The following is a 15,659-nucleotide window of genomic DNA, read 5'->3' as shown; positions in this document are numbered from 1 at the left end:
TTCTTCTCTCTTGCTATTCACTGCCCACTATCATCTGTGTGTGTGTGTAGTTGAGCATTGTCCTTGTATTTTAATGAGAGTTCCATCTAGTTTGTGAGTTGCCATTGCCATTGACGCCATTGAGTTTTGAGCGTGGTTTTCTCTCTTGCTCTGGCTTTCTGTTCAGTTTCCACAGGTTTGCCTTGGTGGGCACTTAGTAATTGGGCCTCTTCTACCCTCGAGGAAGTTTTCCTTGCTTGTATGCATTCACGGACAGTGATTGGGTTGGTTGCTTTGACATCCGAGTGTCCACTACTGGTAATCGTTTCATTCTTGGTGACTCATGCATCTCTTGGCTGAGCAAGAAATAGTCTACATTGCCACATTTACTTGTGAGGCTGAATACGGGGTAGCATTTACATCTATGTTGAACTATGTATGGGTTAGAAGGCTTTTGTTGAACTGAGTGTGGGACAGGAGTCACCCATTCCTATCTATATTAATAGTCAGACTCCAAAGTGCCATGGCAGTTGCGAGAATCAAGTGTTTCATGCTCACACTAAGTACATTGAGGTGCATTATCATTATGTCAAACAGAGGTTTCATGCAAGGGAGATTGACTTGGTTATATCCATATATAGTACAATTTGGCAAATGTATTTACTAAGGCTCTTTTGAGAGAAAAGTTTCAAGCCTTCCACAAGGCTCTAGGCTTATTACAATTTGGGGATTGATTTGCCATTCCATGTATAGGTTTACCATTGACTCCAAGGGGGGTTTGCTATACTTATTGTGTTCCTCTATTCATGGGTACTTTTTACCTTAGCTAGAAAAGGGTTTTATCCCTCTGTGAACACCCACTTTGTGTGTGGTACTATAGTGCCTTAGGGATTGCACTTTCATTCTTTCTCACATTAGTGGATGTGACCTTCCAGCAATCTCTTCTTCTCTCATGCTATTCATTGCTCATTGTGTGAGAGAGAGAGAGAGTGTGTAAAATTTCAAGGAGCCCTTGACATTGCCGCCCAGGGTTTCCACCCTACAGGATTGTCTATCTTGCACCTGCAGACCTGTCGTGCCCTGTTTGTTGGCCTGTTAGCATTAGGGAGCTGGCCTGGGAGTTTGCCCTTGTGTAGGGAGCTGCCCTGCCTCCTTTCATGTTTGTGGAGCCCACTTGTCATCTTGTTTGCCCAGGTAGGCCGTCTTGCTTGCATGGGGAAGCGCCTTGTTACCTTGCCCGTTTCTCTAGGCTGCCTTGCCTGTGGTTGGGTATTGATCCTTCTATGCAACCTATCCCTTAGTGCACGCCAAAGGAACCCTGCGATGCCTGCTTTGCTTGCTATGCGCAGGGGCAAGGCAGCCTATGGGAGATGAGGCGAGAATGAACTGACGGCCTTGTTCATTCATGAAGGTTTTGAATCAGGCTACTATGGACCAGGAGATGCAGTTGAAGAATAGGACATGGTAACCTGCATCGATGAGATGGCTTCACCCGATCTTGATGTTCAGCCATTTGTCGAACGTAGCAAGTATCTTTATGAGGATTTTATTGTGCTCTTGAGGTCCGTGACCTAGGTGATTCTTTGCCTTGCTTGTATGCTCAGGTTGCTTCTGCTTCTTCACAGGATTTGTAGGAACTGAACTGGGAATGATTCCTCGAGTTCACAAATTCCATTGTGGAAGAATATGTGGAGCATAATCATGGAGCTATCCTTGCTTGCGTGGAGGAGGAGCTTTTGGATACACAAGTGCCCACTCAAGAGGTTCTTCGTTCCTTTTTAGCTTTTCATGAGCAAGGCGTCATTCCCGTGCTTGCTAGGATTTGCCATTGGCTGATGTCTATTTGTCAGAAGTAGATGCAGTGATGGAAGTTTGGAAAACTGTTGTAATAGACTGCTGAACACAAGGGACAAGGGAAATAAGAAAAGAACACTACACAAAGAACTCAAAAGCAAAGAGATGCTTGGGAAATGGAATCCATATACAAAGATATGAGATAGTACAGAACTAATGTGAGTCACAAGCTATGAAGGTATTGGCACCGTCTCCTTGTCTCCAGCAGAACTTGTCAGATGATGAATAATGATACAATGTGGAGGAGGGAGTGTTGGAAATGTAATCCACACTTGCTAGACAAAACTAGCTCACTATTGGTGCAGCGGGGATGGGTTGAGACTAGGTTTGAATCCTAGGCCAAATGGAGGAAGATTTCCATAATTGGATAGACCGGAGGTCATCCATCACCTTAATGTTTTGGGGGCTAGATGACTAGTCCAATTATGGAAAACTTCCGGTTAAGCGTGTAGCCACATGAACAATACTAGGATGGGTGACCTCCTGGGAAGGAGAGGTACAAGGGCCTCCACCTAGTTTGTGACTTGGTATGAGAGCTTAGGTTATTGAGCTTGGGTGGCACTAGGATCTCAACCAAGGTGTGGCTTGAGGGGGGGGTGTTGGAAATGCAATCCACACTTGCTAGAGAAAACTAGCTCACTATCGGCACAACAACGATGAGGTGAGACTAGGTTTGAATCTCGGGCCAAATAGAGGAAGATTTCCATAATTGGATAGATCGGAGGCCATCCATCACCTTAAGGTTTTGGGGGCTAGATGGCTAGTCCAATTATGGGAAACTTTCGGTCAAGCGCACAGTGGCGTGAACAATATTAGAATGGGTGACCTCCTGGGAAGGGGAAGTGTCAAAAGATGATGTACCAGCGAGATAGTAGGATTGGCGGGGAGGAACATGGAGTGAACTCGGCAGACATGGAGAAGAGAAGAGAAGAGAGAAGAAACTGTGATGAATGGAATGATGAAGTTCCGAATCATGGAGTGAATGTGATATAAGGGACCAAGGGTGCCGTAGCACAAGGAAGATGATGAAGATAGCCACGAACCACGAACCGCAATGTCCTCTTGAAAGGGTGTGAGGGTAATGGAGAGGCTGGAGAGAAGAGGTGACGAACTGAATGAATCAGCCGTAAGGAATGAATGAGAGAGTGGTCTGTAAATAGGCACAGTTAGTCTAGGATGGAGCCCCTTTTTGGGGCTGCAAATCCTAAACGCAAAACGCAGAAACGCAAAAATGCAAACTGCGGGTGTAGGGTTTCTCAACACCCCCTCTCAGGCCCAAAAAGGGGAACAAGAGAAGAGTGAGATGGAGATGCAATGCTACATGTGGAAGAATGCTCAAGTAGTAGGTGCCACTTGGACAGTGTCCCTTGTGGGAAAATTGTTTACTTGCCCAAGCGCCCTAGTACAAAGATGATGAAAACATGCAATGTATAGGAGGAATATCGGACTTTGTGTGGTGGTGAGAACCATAAGGATATGCCTGTACTCGATCTTGGGAGGTGGATTCATGTTGACCAAGTAACAAAGACAAGAAGAGAAGAGGAGGAAGAAGATGTAGAGGATCCCTAAGATCCAAGATTTCCATCGGAAAGGGAACTTGCAGTAAATAACAGTAGATAGAGTGAACTGGAGAACCCGAAACTCAACCTCGGGAGAGAAGCTACTAGCTCCTTGCATCCATGTTGGAAGGAATACAAAGGCCTCATCACCAAGTTGCGATTGAACCTCCGAGGTCCCGATCTAGGTGGTACCTGAAGATCGTGGGTATCAGTAGAAGAGACTGGTCGAAGACAACCACCCCAAGAAAGTAGAGGATGGGTGAAGAACTTCATGTGGAGTAGGTTCCCCTTCTGAGGTGGGAGGTGGAGGGGTCCCCGCTGAAGTCGAAGAAGTAGATGCCTCCTCTGAGGGCAAGGAAATAACATCCCCCTCTGAATCCCCCTCTGAAGTAGACAAGGAATCCAAAAACTCAGGGATCACGGACTCTGAAATGTCTGATGACGAAGGAAGTGCCACCAGTCGGGCGAAGGAGGTATCTAGGATGCCGAAGAGCTCCCAGAGGTAGCCTCTTGAACCTGAGTAGTCGAGGGTGGGGAAGGGTGGGGCTTAGAATGAGCAAGAGGTGGGAAACAATTGCTCTCTCAGTGGAGCAGACTGGTTTGTGAGTTACCTCACAACGAGATGAGTGGAGAGGCCCACTCGTCACAGCGGAGTACTTGAACTACTCCTTAGATTATGGACATTGGAGCTACTCATCATATAACCTCTATCGAGGACATTTTAATCTCTGGAGCCCTTGTAGCTAGAAGAGTCCAAATTGGAAACAACTCCTCGGTTAGATTCAGGCTCATGGTTGCGTCAGCTTTGCCACTAATGAGCAGGGTTGGGATCACGCAATGCTGGATGGTGTATACAATGTCCCTCAACTTGAGGCGAACTTGTTATCCGTTTAGCAGCTTTGCCGGTTGGGATGAATCGTTTTCTTCACAACGACCACAGTCGAGGTCCTTGACTCTTAGATTGGTTTACTGATTTCTTGTGGTGAGGCACAACTTAATGGCTTGTACCACATGGCATAGTTTCTTTCCGAGCCGAAAGTTGAGGGCTTTGAGTTTCATTGCTTTTAGGCTTTAGCCATTGTATGGGAGTCTTTGAGCATTGAGCATCTTTGGCATTTTCGCTTAGGACATGTTGGATACGATTCTCTTTATGAGTTGTCACGTCGATAGATGGTTGATGGCCTTCCATACGTGAAGCTATCGCGGGATATTTGTAAAGCTTGTTAACTCAGAAAGTTGAACCATATCCCATTTCCTTGGCAGTCTTCACATAGAGTTAAGGTGCTTGTCAGATCGATTCATGTCAATCTTAGTGGGTTGACATCCATCGCTGCCCAGAACGGTGTACTGCATTTTTTTTATATTGTGGATGATTATTCTAGGTATATATGATTGCACTTTCTCAAGCATAAGTTTGATGTCTTTACATTTTTCTTTGGTAAGGTGCTGCTGGTGCATAATTAGATTGGTTGTCGTGTAGGATGCATGAGGAGTGACAGTGGGGGCGAATTAATTTCCCACAAGTTTTTCGATTTTCATAGGAGCATAGCATTTCACTCCGGCTTATCTCTACCTATTCCCCTTCATAGAATGGAGTCGTAGAGCGTTGGAATCGGACCATCATGAACATGGCACGCTCTATACTATTTGCAATAAAGCTCTTTGAGCGCCTTTGAATCTAGACTGTTAACACTTCGGTGTACATTCTGAACTGGTGCCTGCCAACTGTGGCTATTCCTCAACAGACTTCATATGAGGCATTTTTTGGCTCTTGACTTGTAGTTTTCCACTTTAGAGTCTTTGGGAGTTGTGCCTACATGCACATCCCTAATGATAACATAGGTTGCACATCCCTAATGATAACATAGGCAAGCTCACTCCTTAAGCTGATCTCCTGATCTTTGTAGGATACTTGTGCGATGTGAAAGCCTATCGTTTGTTCGATCCTCGAACAAGTAATGCGATCATTAAGAGAGATGTAGTGTTTGATAAGAGAGACATTGTGCAGTTTTTTGCTCTGGATTCCGAGCCCTTTTCTCACATAATTTTTTCGGAGATAGTGTCTTTTAAGGTGGGTCTATTGCCCACTTCTAACCCACCTTTGAATTCTTTAGCTCCCAAGCTCTCTCTTGGAGACCCATTGCCTTATTGATACCAGCAGACCATGCGGGATTTGGGGAATCTCCCTCTCCCACCAGATTCCACTATGGAGGACCCTAGAAGATCTATCCAGCTTGCATCTCAAGTATCATTTGCGTCATTGTTTAGAGGTGATTATATAGTGTGTTTTGGGCTGGATAGTTGGCGTGAGGCTTTTTAGCATCCCAATGGTGAGAGGCTATGGAAAAGAAGCTAGAGAGTATTAACCGAAATGAGACTTGGGACTTGGTGGATCGTTCAAGCCACAAGAAAGTCATTGGAATAAAGTGGATTTTTAGGACTAAGCTAAAGGCTGATGGGACTTTTGCGAAGTACAAAGGCTCACCTTGTAGTGCCAGGGTTTTGATAGAAGCAGGGCATTAATTACGAAGAGACCTTCGCTCTTATTGTGCGGTTGACATCATTTTGTTTGTTGGTTGCGCTCGCCACTTACTATGGTTGGCCGATCTATTAGATGGACATCAAAAGTGCCATTCTAAACGGTTATTTGGAGAAAGAAGTCTATGTGGAGTAGCCACCTGGATTTTCTTTTGTTGACAGGAAAGATAAGGTCTTTCGCTTGGGGAAAGCTCTTTATGGGACGAATTAAGCATGGTGGTCTTGGTTCCAAAGGATAGACGAGTTTCTTTGAACTCATGAATACTATTCTACTTATTGGGGATAAAGGTGCTTGTGTCTAGTTGCTTATGTATTACTACATTGATAGTATCCGCATACTTGTACACTGCAAGTGTTGGGCGCCTATCACTATCACTTAATTCTTTATTGTTTCAGTGACATTTAAATAAAGGGAAGGCCAGTCATACATTGTGACTGTTGGAGTTCCCACATCTTCTCTTTCTCTCTGTCTCTCTTGCTCCTTCCACTATAGCTTTTACTTCCGCTTGTGTGCTTTCACTCCATGCTCACTCCCTTCTATCCTTTATGACTTGAATTTATATGTCCACATCACTTAAGAGGGGGTCAACTATATCGTGCAATACGTTGATAATTTATTTATCACTGGCTCAGACTCTATTGCCATAGCAGAAAGTAAGGCCAAACTTTTTGCTACTTTTGAGATGATAGACCTTGATTTGTTATCTTGCTTTTTGGGGATAGAGGTAGTTCGATTGAGGGGAAGTATTTTTGTGTCATAGCGGAACTATGCTCTTCAATTAGTGGACCGGTATTGCATGGGATCAAACATGGCATGTGGCCATGCGTCTCGATACCATTGTCCATCTTTCTAACGGTATTCTAGGTTAGCACTTTGCCGAGCATACCTGTAGGTCTTTGGTAGGGAAACTTCTTTGGTTGATTGACACTAGGCCAGATTTAGTTTACTGAGTTAGTTTGCTTAGTCAGTATTTCATTGCACCTAGGCTATCACATTAGATTTCATGTCTTTGTCTTTTGAGATTTTTGCGGTGTACCTATTCTTATGGATTGACTTATGGTTCTAGTTTATGTTTGCAAGGGTACTGTCATGAGGACATGTATTTTCGAAACCTCACTTAATATGCAGATTAATTTTTAATCACATGGTTAAGTAATTGTTGCACATGTGAAATATAATTGGGGTTAGAGTAATTACGAGCTCGGAACTTGAGGAAATCACGAGATGTCAAAGGCAAAAGTTGCTATTAGTTATGCCGCATAGATAGTTGGTGGTATTTGGTGCCAGTTGTTGGCCTAGGTCATTCATTTGGCCATTACTGTTAGTTAGTGTACTAGGGAACTGTCGTTTAATGGTATCTAATGTCAATCTAATGGTCAAAGATGATGCAGTGACACTCGGGAATGGAAGTTGCCTAGTCAATTTAATTATTGGCTAGCCAATTTTTTTTAAGGGCACCGAAATAATTATTAGATTAATTTTCAGTAATTAAAGACTGTAAATTAGTATTTAATTATGGATAATGCTGGAAAAACCATTTGGAAAGACTGCCACTTGTAAAAAATGCCTATATAAGTCTGGAAAACATCTTTAGAAGTTGGAGAGAGGCATTTTTAGTGTATTCAGCCTGCAAGAGAGAGGAAGGAGATGCTACTGGTTTGATTTGCAGCCATTGGAGGACCTTTTCAATAAGCCAAGGGTAGGAGAAGACCAATCAATAGCAGATGACAACATCTTTAAGCTGTCGAGACAGGGCAACTATAGTAAATGACTTATTTTCTTCAGTTCTTTGCATCTACAAGCTGTTGAGACAGGGTAGCAATAGTAAATGATAGATTTTCTTTAGCTCTTCGCGTAGAAAGTTTGAATTTTCTTTCTCCTGAGCATTCTCTCTCATCTCCCAGCCTTTCTATAGCCTTGCTCTGAAGATTACAGCATTAAGATCACCAGAGGTTAAGAAATTTCAGATTTCTCTGTTGTAAACTCTAATCTATAGCAAAAATTAGGGTTTAGCAATAGCCTCGGGAAGCATACTAGAAATTGGAAGCTCCAAGACTTGGATTCGGTAGGGCTGAAGTTGTTTTTAGCCTATTTAAGAGGAGGGACCAGAAAATCATTGAATTTGGGGCATTTTCCATCTCCATCAAAGCGGATGAAGGCCAATTGATTATCCGAATCAAGGGTCAAATTAGATTGAAGACTTGTTGGTTATTTTGTGTTAGATATGATCAATGTCCCACCCTCATTAGGTGCTATCAATGATCCATGGTGCTCAAAGTTGTAAGGCCCCCATTATGAGGAGAAGCCAAATGTGAGCCCGGACATTGGTTGAGTCCTGACTTGTATATTAGATGAGGACATCTTTCACCCAGTCAGAGTTGTTGTTCCAGCTAGCCTTAAGCTCTTCACCTATCTTCTGTCTAGATCGCCATCTAACCTTCACACAGTGGAAGCGCACGGGTGGACAGAGCCATCTTTGTATCAGTTGTTTGAAGATAAAGAATTTACTGATTCTCCTCTTATCTGTTGTGTACTCTCTATCTCTTTCTCAGATTCTGTTCGTTGCGCCGTGTAATATTTTACATTTTGGACAGCAAGGGGCAGTGGAATACTGAAAGGGATTGGAAGAATCCCATTGTTCATCAACTTGTTCTTCAATCAAGTTAAATAAATACCGAAAGGTGCACCATTTTTGGATTCAATAGGGTGTCCAATATCCAGGATTATATGGTAAAGTGTGCATTTCAGTTTTGTGAATTTGTTAATTGCTGTAAATAATGCTTAATTAGGTTATTTACCACCCTATTCGAGGAGCAAGGCTGGTTACAGGTACACTGACTTTGACTAGGCAGGAGATTTTGACAGTGGTGTTTTCATGGTAGCTAGCTCTTTAGCTTGGGGATGGTACTCATCTCTTGGGCTAGCTGTGAGTAAGAGACATTGGTGACTTCCATAGTTAAGGCTCTCTTTGGTAGTACTATGGAGGCTATCTACTTCAGGAGCTTACTGAAACTTTGCTATCATTGTCTACTGTGACAACTAGAGTGCCATTGCCCTTGCGGGCAATCCGATCATTACACCTTGGACGCGGCATATGGGAGTCCACTTCCACTTCAACAGAGAGGTGGTTGAGTAAAGTACTATCCACCTAGAGTTTGTGCCTTCATTAGGTAACTTTTTAGATATATTGACCAAGGTGGTTAATCGGCCGGTGCTTTAGTATTTGCTACCCAAGACTGGCTTGGGTATATGCTTCCCTGCTTCTTCAAATTGTCAGCAGGGAGGATGATTCCCTCCAACTTTCCCTTTCTGTTTGAGAAGGGGTGACTTTCTTCTCTTGGTGGTGACGGGATATTGTTTACAATTTCTTTTCAGACATGATGTATATAGTACTTTGTATCTTCATTTGCACCATTAGGATATGATTGTAAAAGGACTCTTGGATAAGTGAACAATTTCCTTGTGAGAGCATTGTCCAAGTGGCACCGTTGCATAGCATTTCACATTTCGCATGATTTACACTTGCATTGCCTCTTGCATAACTCCAGTGCATTGACATACAATTCTTGTAAACATGCATTTGTGTGCATTTATCTCTTTTCGCTCTTTTGAGTGGTTAACTTTGGATTCACCATATTTGTGTCGTTGCACATGGTAGTCTTTGAGGCAGTCTTCCTTGCTTTCTTAGCTTGTCTAGCTTGCTTTTTGCACACTTTTTTGCCTCTCCACATACCCTCCATATTTGCTTCACATACCCTTAGTCTATTCCTTCATCATTGACACCTAATAGTGGTAGGGATAGCTTGCTTATTTTATGAAGGTCTTGGGTTTGACCATTAGTCTCGTGTAAGTTGCTTAATTGCCCGCAACCCATATTTTTTTCAACAAACACTTGAAAAAAAAAGTCCATTGTGGTTCCATCCACCTTTGGAGGACTTGGTAGGCCACTGGGTAGTTGATGTGCACCCTTTATCTGATGTCATGGCTTGTGTGGAGTGACCACTTGGACTTGCGTGGTAAGATAACCATTGCCTCTGTAGTCTTGGTAGGCCATTGGGCAGCTGATGTGCACCCTTTGTCTGATGCCATGGCTGCTTTGGGGTGGGATGCCTTGGGATAAAAACAAAAGCACACAACACTTCGGGTTGGCTTTCCTTTCCAGCTCAGTTCTTTGGGTAGGGGGTGTTGAGCTAAAATATGCATTACCTGCTGAATTAGCCTCTTGAATAGCCCAAAAAATACTTCATTAATAACAAACTCTAAAATAAGAAGCGGTTTGAGAACGTTAAGACGGGGAGAGGTTTGAGGTCCTGAAACTTTCTATAAATAAGTACGTTGCCCTCCATTCAGGGCCAATCTCATTTTTGCAGGTTTAGGCTATGTAGCTTTGCTGTCCATCACCCCAATCGCATAGGACATCTTAGCCGAAGCTGTGTGACATTGACTACACCTATCTAGTGCTTGTTTCCATCCTTCTCCACAGGGTCTACACCCTCCAATTGTTGCGAACAGCCAAGCTAACTCCTCCTACTGCTGTGTTTGCTGCAGCCAACTGCTGCCTTGCTGTCCACGACCGTTTGGAGGCTGCGTTTGCTGCAGAGCAGCTACTGCGAGGCTGTTGCCACTCTTCTGAGTGCTGCATTTTGCTGCTGCTGCTTGGCAGTCCTGCACTCCCTGGAGGTTGCGTTTTGCAGATTTCTTTCTCTGTGCTGACATCACTGTTTGGTGCATTTGCTGCTGTTTGACATTTGGAGGCCGCCTTGCTGCGTTTCAGGATCCGTTAGGAGTATGACACACTCTTCACCTCATTACCTCTCCCTCGGTCCTCGAGACATGAGAGTTCGGGGTACAGTTTTCATTCCTTGCACAGTTTGTTTGTTGCACGAGCATTGTATTATATTTATTCATTCATTCAGATCTTCACTGTGTTCATTGTCTTTGAGTTATCCTAACCTTAACTATGTTTTGTTGAGTTTATGATTTGTGGTATGCATTCATTTATGTTATTTCTTTACACACCCAGCCATATGTTTCACAGCTCTCCTCCTACTTTATGCCCGATGTCAATCTTCATCCTACTCTGCTGCAAAGGCCAGCACATGTTTTATATCTTTTGCAAATTCTTGATTTTGTAGTAGGATTGCATTGTACTAATTGAGACCATTATGCAGTTTGGGTCCTGGTAGGAGCATGCATCTCTTGCCAGTAATCTAATTGATGGTTTGCATATAATAGTACTGAACATTTGGCTACAAGATATAGCCAGTTCATGCTCATGTAAGGTTTGTTTATCTCAAGGAGACCTCAAACCTTAATGTTTAGTTGAGGAAGCTGAAGTATGATAGGACGCTGGTCCCAGTTTCTGGCTGATTTCACATTATTAGTACATCAAAATCTTCCTCATACCACTAACACAATGATGCAACCAGCTGTGAATCCAGTTGCCTTTGAAGGTGGCTGGACACTGCTTGCTGCTGCTGATCTGACCTGCTTTGAAAACGATTTTCTGCTTGGAGGGTGTGCCTATGCTCATTTGAGTTATGTGACTGCATAAATGCTGTCTGGAAATGTCTTGTAATAGTTCATGCTCAAGATGTTGATTGATCTACTGTAGATATATACCATTTCTGTGTCTGCAGTTTAATATAGAGTATGTTTTGGCATGTTTGTCCTCAAGGTCATGCAGAATCTGTTATCTCAGTGTTTTTCTGCTATGCTTTAGGGATATGCACTTCTTTGTGTTGGCTATCCACTATCAGACCTTGAAGTAGAGACACAAGATGAGGATGAGGTAAGCCTCTGCTATTTGGAAATGGTTCTACAACAATGTGGTTCAAAGAAATGAGAATTGTCATTTCTGCAGGTTTACTGGCTCCAATTTGGACAATACTTTGCCGGTGGTCCAGTGGTAAGTACAGACTTTCATTCTCGTGTCAATATTTTACTGCAGTCTTTTCGCTTTAGAAAAAGGTAAATTCTATGAATGAAAACATCCTAACATTTGACATGGGAGATATTCTATTCAATACTCTTAGTTCTCACTAGGTGTATATGCCAGCTAAATGTCTTTGGCTCTGTTCCATAACTTTGTAAATCTGTTGATTCAAGATACTGTGGATAAACCAAGAATATTAAGCTGGATAAAAAGCTGTGACTTGTGGCTGAGATGCTTACAAGGATTGCCTGGCAAACCAGTAGTGGTAGAACAATCAACTTTTAACTGCATGAAAGTCTTTGACTTTGGTGCAAATATTGAGGTACATGATATAACTGCCTGAGATTCTTGGACGGCTCAGTGCAAAACATTGTGGTACATGACATACTGAATGTACTATATGATAGGAGAACAGGTGTGCAGGCCATTGATCAATGTGTGGCTAAGATGATTGCAATGCCCTACTGGGCAAGCCAGAATTGGTCACCAGAGATGGAGCAGCATACCGAGAAGAAGTGACAATGCCACCACATATGCCATGAAACTATTCGTCATGAGTGAGACCATCTCAGAGACATCTGAGTCTGGATCTACTACCATCTGCTTCTGAAGTGTTACCTCAAGACTTTAATTGCCTTGGCAGAAACAACCTGGCCTCCAGAGAGCCCTGCTTAACCTTTGATGATGCCAGTCGTTTGGCTCCATTACAACCTTGTCGCTTTGCTTGCAGGGAACCCTTCGTCAAAATTGCCTTGGTTGCATGGCCAACCATTGAGTAACATAGTTCTGCACATAATGGCTCGAGACTTCTCTAGCTTTATTTTGAACTGAAGGCTACATTTCAGGTCTCCTATGTTTTCAGAACTATATGTTTTGCAGATTGCACACACTTTGACTTTACCATTTTGGTCAATATTGTAATTTTCCTATTTGTGTATTTTTTCTCCGCTTAGTGCTGGCTTTAGACTTCTGGTGGGTGTAAGTGGCAGGCCTGATTCTTTTGCTTTATTGAACAACATTATAGTCCAATCATGTGGGAAAGATCCTGTTTTGTTTTGGATACATATGTTTTGTAGAATCAGCTCATTTTTGACAACTCATTACACAACCAATTTAAGCCTACGCACAAGTGAATGATCACACGAAGCAGAATTTATAACTAAATTTTTTTTTACCTCTAGAGGGCAACTCATGGTCTTTCATAGAGGCTGCTTTTTCCACTGGTTTCTGGTGCTAACATATCAAGAACAAGGATAAATATCAAGGCATTATTTCGAAACGAAAGATACATTAATTATTAAGAGGGTTTTTTGTGTCCAACAAGCCTCAAAATCCTGAGCAATTGTAGCAGCTTCAGCATGACAAAAATATTGACGACAAAGAAGCTGCTCTAGAGCATTTTGTCCGTCTCCATGCCAGGTGTTTCAATGTGGTAGATCTGCCTAGTTCCATGTGTTTTGGCCCTACCTAAAGTACATCTGCTTTATTCATTATCATGACTTGAAAAATCAAGTTAGCTTTTTTTCCCTGGGTGTTATATAATCAAGCAGAATGATATGCCGAACAAAAAAGCCTCAATCTCACTGGCTTCAGTAAATGCACTTTTTACATACAAAGCTGAGGTTGTGGCACAGATCAGCCAATTAGGGGGGAGTACAGCCAAAGTGCTACCATTCATTTTGGTTCTCACCTTAAGGGTACTGCTATTGCAAAGCAATCCAATACTCTTGGAAAATTGCTCAGTGTGGATAAGGCCACACTTATACTTGAACCTCCAAAAGGACGTTTGATGGTGACAGAAAAACCTTCAAATGAATGTTTCATGGTGACAGAGGCAGAACCCTCGAGATGGTCTGTGGCAGATTTTGAGCTCAATCATGTTAGCATGTTGATTAAACTGCTGACCCTCCTAAAGAAAATGTATCCTGCTGACCCTCCCAAGGAAAATGTATCTCTGCCTGTAGCCTATGATTCTGCACCTTCTATTCAGAGTGGATTCATAGATCCTCGATTTACCTCCCTAAGCATCTACTCCATAAGGTCCCTAATCGATTACTTGAGATTGAGACTGGTATCAGATAACTAGATCTTCTGTGATCCATCAGGAGAGCTGACTTCATCCTTTGAGGACCGTTACTTCCATGCTTTGTTTCTATGTGGTGATCAGCAAGGCCTCCAGCTGGGCAACTGCTGTTTGGAAGGCTTTGATTTGTGAGCAATGGGCATGGAGCCTTTGAGGTATCATTTGTTGACTTCTAATCTGTCCACACTTCATCCTTCATATGTGGACAGCCCTGTGTCATAAACATCAAACATGGGTTGAGCTTTGTGGTGTATCTTCATCAAGAAATAAGCACATGTATCTGTAAACTTTGTAGCCCAGGATGTGTACTTAAATGTCCAAGAGGCAATGATACTGGACATCTGCATATGTTTCCCATGTCTGTCTTATATTGTGGCATGTATGTCTCTCATAGCTTACACTTTCTGGGATTTTCTCTCGCTTTATGATTGACTAAGCTTCTGCAGGTGATCCATAGCCTGGCTGATCTGGTCAGGATCTCAACTAACCAGCATCCATAGAACTTAGTTTTAGCCTGAATGACAGATTCTTGACATAAAAAGTCGTAATTGCTATGACATGGCTGTTATTAGTCTCAAAGTTCCCTCTTATGGTTCAGTTTTCAAACATTCTTTTGATGCTTGATTTTAAGTTCTCAATAACCAGAAGATGGCTCATTATTCTGTGCATACACAATTTATTTTGTCTTTGCTGTCTATCAGGAACGGGATGATTATGCACTTGAGCTTGCTGTAGCAGATGAGTAACTGCCAAGGCTAAGAATTCAGTCACTCCATCATGCCATGCATCTCATCTACATGTTGGTAAGTGCTATAGAGCTCTGAATTATTTGCTCAAAGCTGCCTGGTCAAGTTTTCCCATCAGTGTTTGGTAACTGAGAGCAAGATGGATGGCAAGCTTTGTTCCCGTGATCAGATGGTTTTCTTTGTTTGAGTGTATTGTTGGTGCCAAAATCATGGTTATGTAGGGTATAGGAGCCAATGGAGTGACATTTAAATGTCCGCCTTGGATCTTTTTAATCCAAATGAGCTATATGATATTTTTAAAATAGTTAGAATGTATACATCATATTATCTCAGATAAAATAATTTGGGGTGTTTTGATAATTTTATCAAGTAGAGATAGTTATAAATGAAGGCAGAAAAGAGTGAATGAGGAGCCAATAGAGTGATGTTCAAGGATGCTTTTGAAGTCTTACAAAGTCCAGAATGTAAACAAATTTACATGACTCAATTATTTGGCTCATATTAAATGTTTAAAAAAGATACGTCTTTTGTGCAAAAGTGTTACCAAATTGGGTTGGGTACGCTTTGCTTTTAGGATTGCTAGTTTATTAACCCTTTTACATTGAGTAGACTTCATTTTGTTGCTTTGCATGTCATAGAAACATGTGGAGTCTTGGAAGAGTGTTCTTTTGTTTGTTTATTTGTTTTTTTTTTTGGGGGTTGATTTTTGCAATTTGATTTATGTGATCAAAGAGGACATCTAAATATGTACTATTGCATTTTGTGTCTAATGCAAAAATGCCCCTTATCACACTTGTAAGGTGAAGAATGTTCACATGATACGTTTTGTTTAATAGTTCTAAAGTTAGAGTTGGTCCAAATTCAACAATGTTAGATGATCCACAACCCAAAAGAACTTGATTTGTAAAAATTCTACTCTTGTGAAGTATGACACGAGTTCATTTGGTATATGAAATATGAGATG

At 42.1% G+C, this 15,659-nt stretch overlaps 1 protein-coding gene across 2 annotated transcripts in view; it reads left to right on the top strand.

The window, feature by feature from the left end:
• FDC2 (2Fe-2S ferredoxin-like superfamily protein) overlaps positions 1 to 14,997 on the top strand; it is a 53,936-nt gene extending 38,939 nt beyond the window's left edge. The window contains exons 4-6 of one of the 2 annotated variants that reach the window (XM_087698927.1): positions 11,654 to 11,722; positions 11,795 to 11,839; positions 14,651 to 14,997. In XM_087698927.1, the coding sequence (XP_087555053.1) occupies positions 11,654 to 11,722; positions 11,795 to 11,839; positions 14,651 to 14,695 (159 nt within the window). In that variant the 3' untranslated portion in view covers positions 14,696 to 14,997. Of the gene's footprint in view, positions 1 to 11,653; positions 11,723 to 11,794; positions 11,840 to 12,596; positions 13,535 to 14,650 lie in introns of those variants that run through there. The other variant, XM_087698928.1, reaches the window with a different exon arrangement.
• The last annotated feature ends 662 nt before the right edge of the window (positions 14,998 to 15,659 follow it).

Source organism: Lygodium microphyllum, chromosome 18, assembly GCF_053477565.2.
Source record: "Lygodium microphyllum isolate KBCC chromosome 18, Lygodium_microphyllum_v1.1.10, whole genome shotgun sequence".
In the NCBI taxonomy this organism is placed as follows: Eukaryota; Viridiplantae; Streptophyta; class Polypodiopsida; order Schizaeales; family Lygodiaceae; genus Lygodium; species Lygodium microphyllum.
This window is presented reverse-complemented; position numbering and strand designations above follow the sequence as displayed.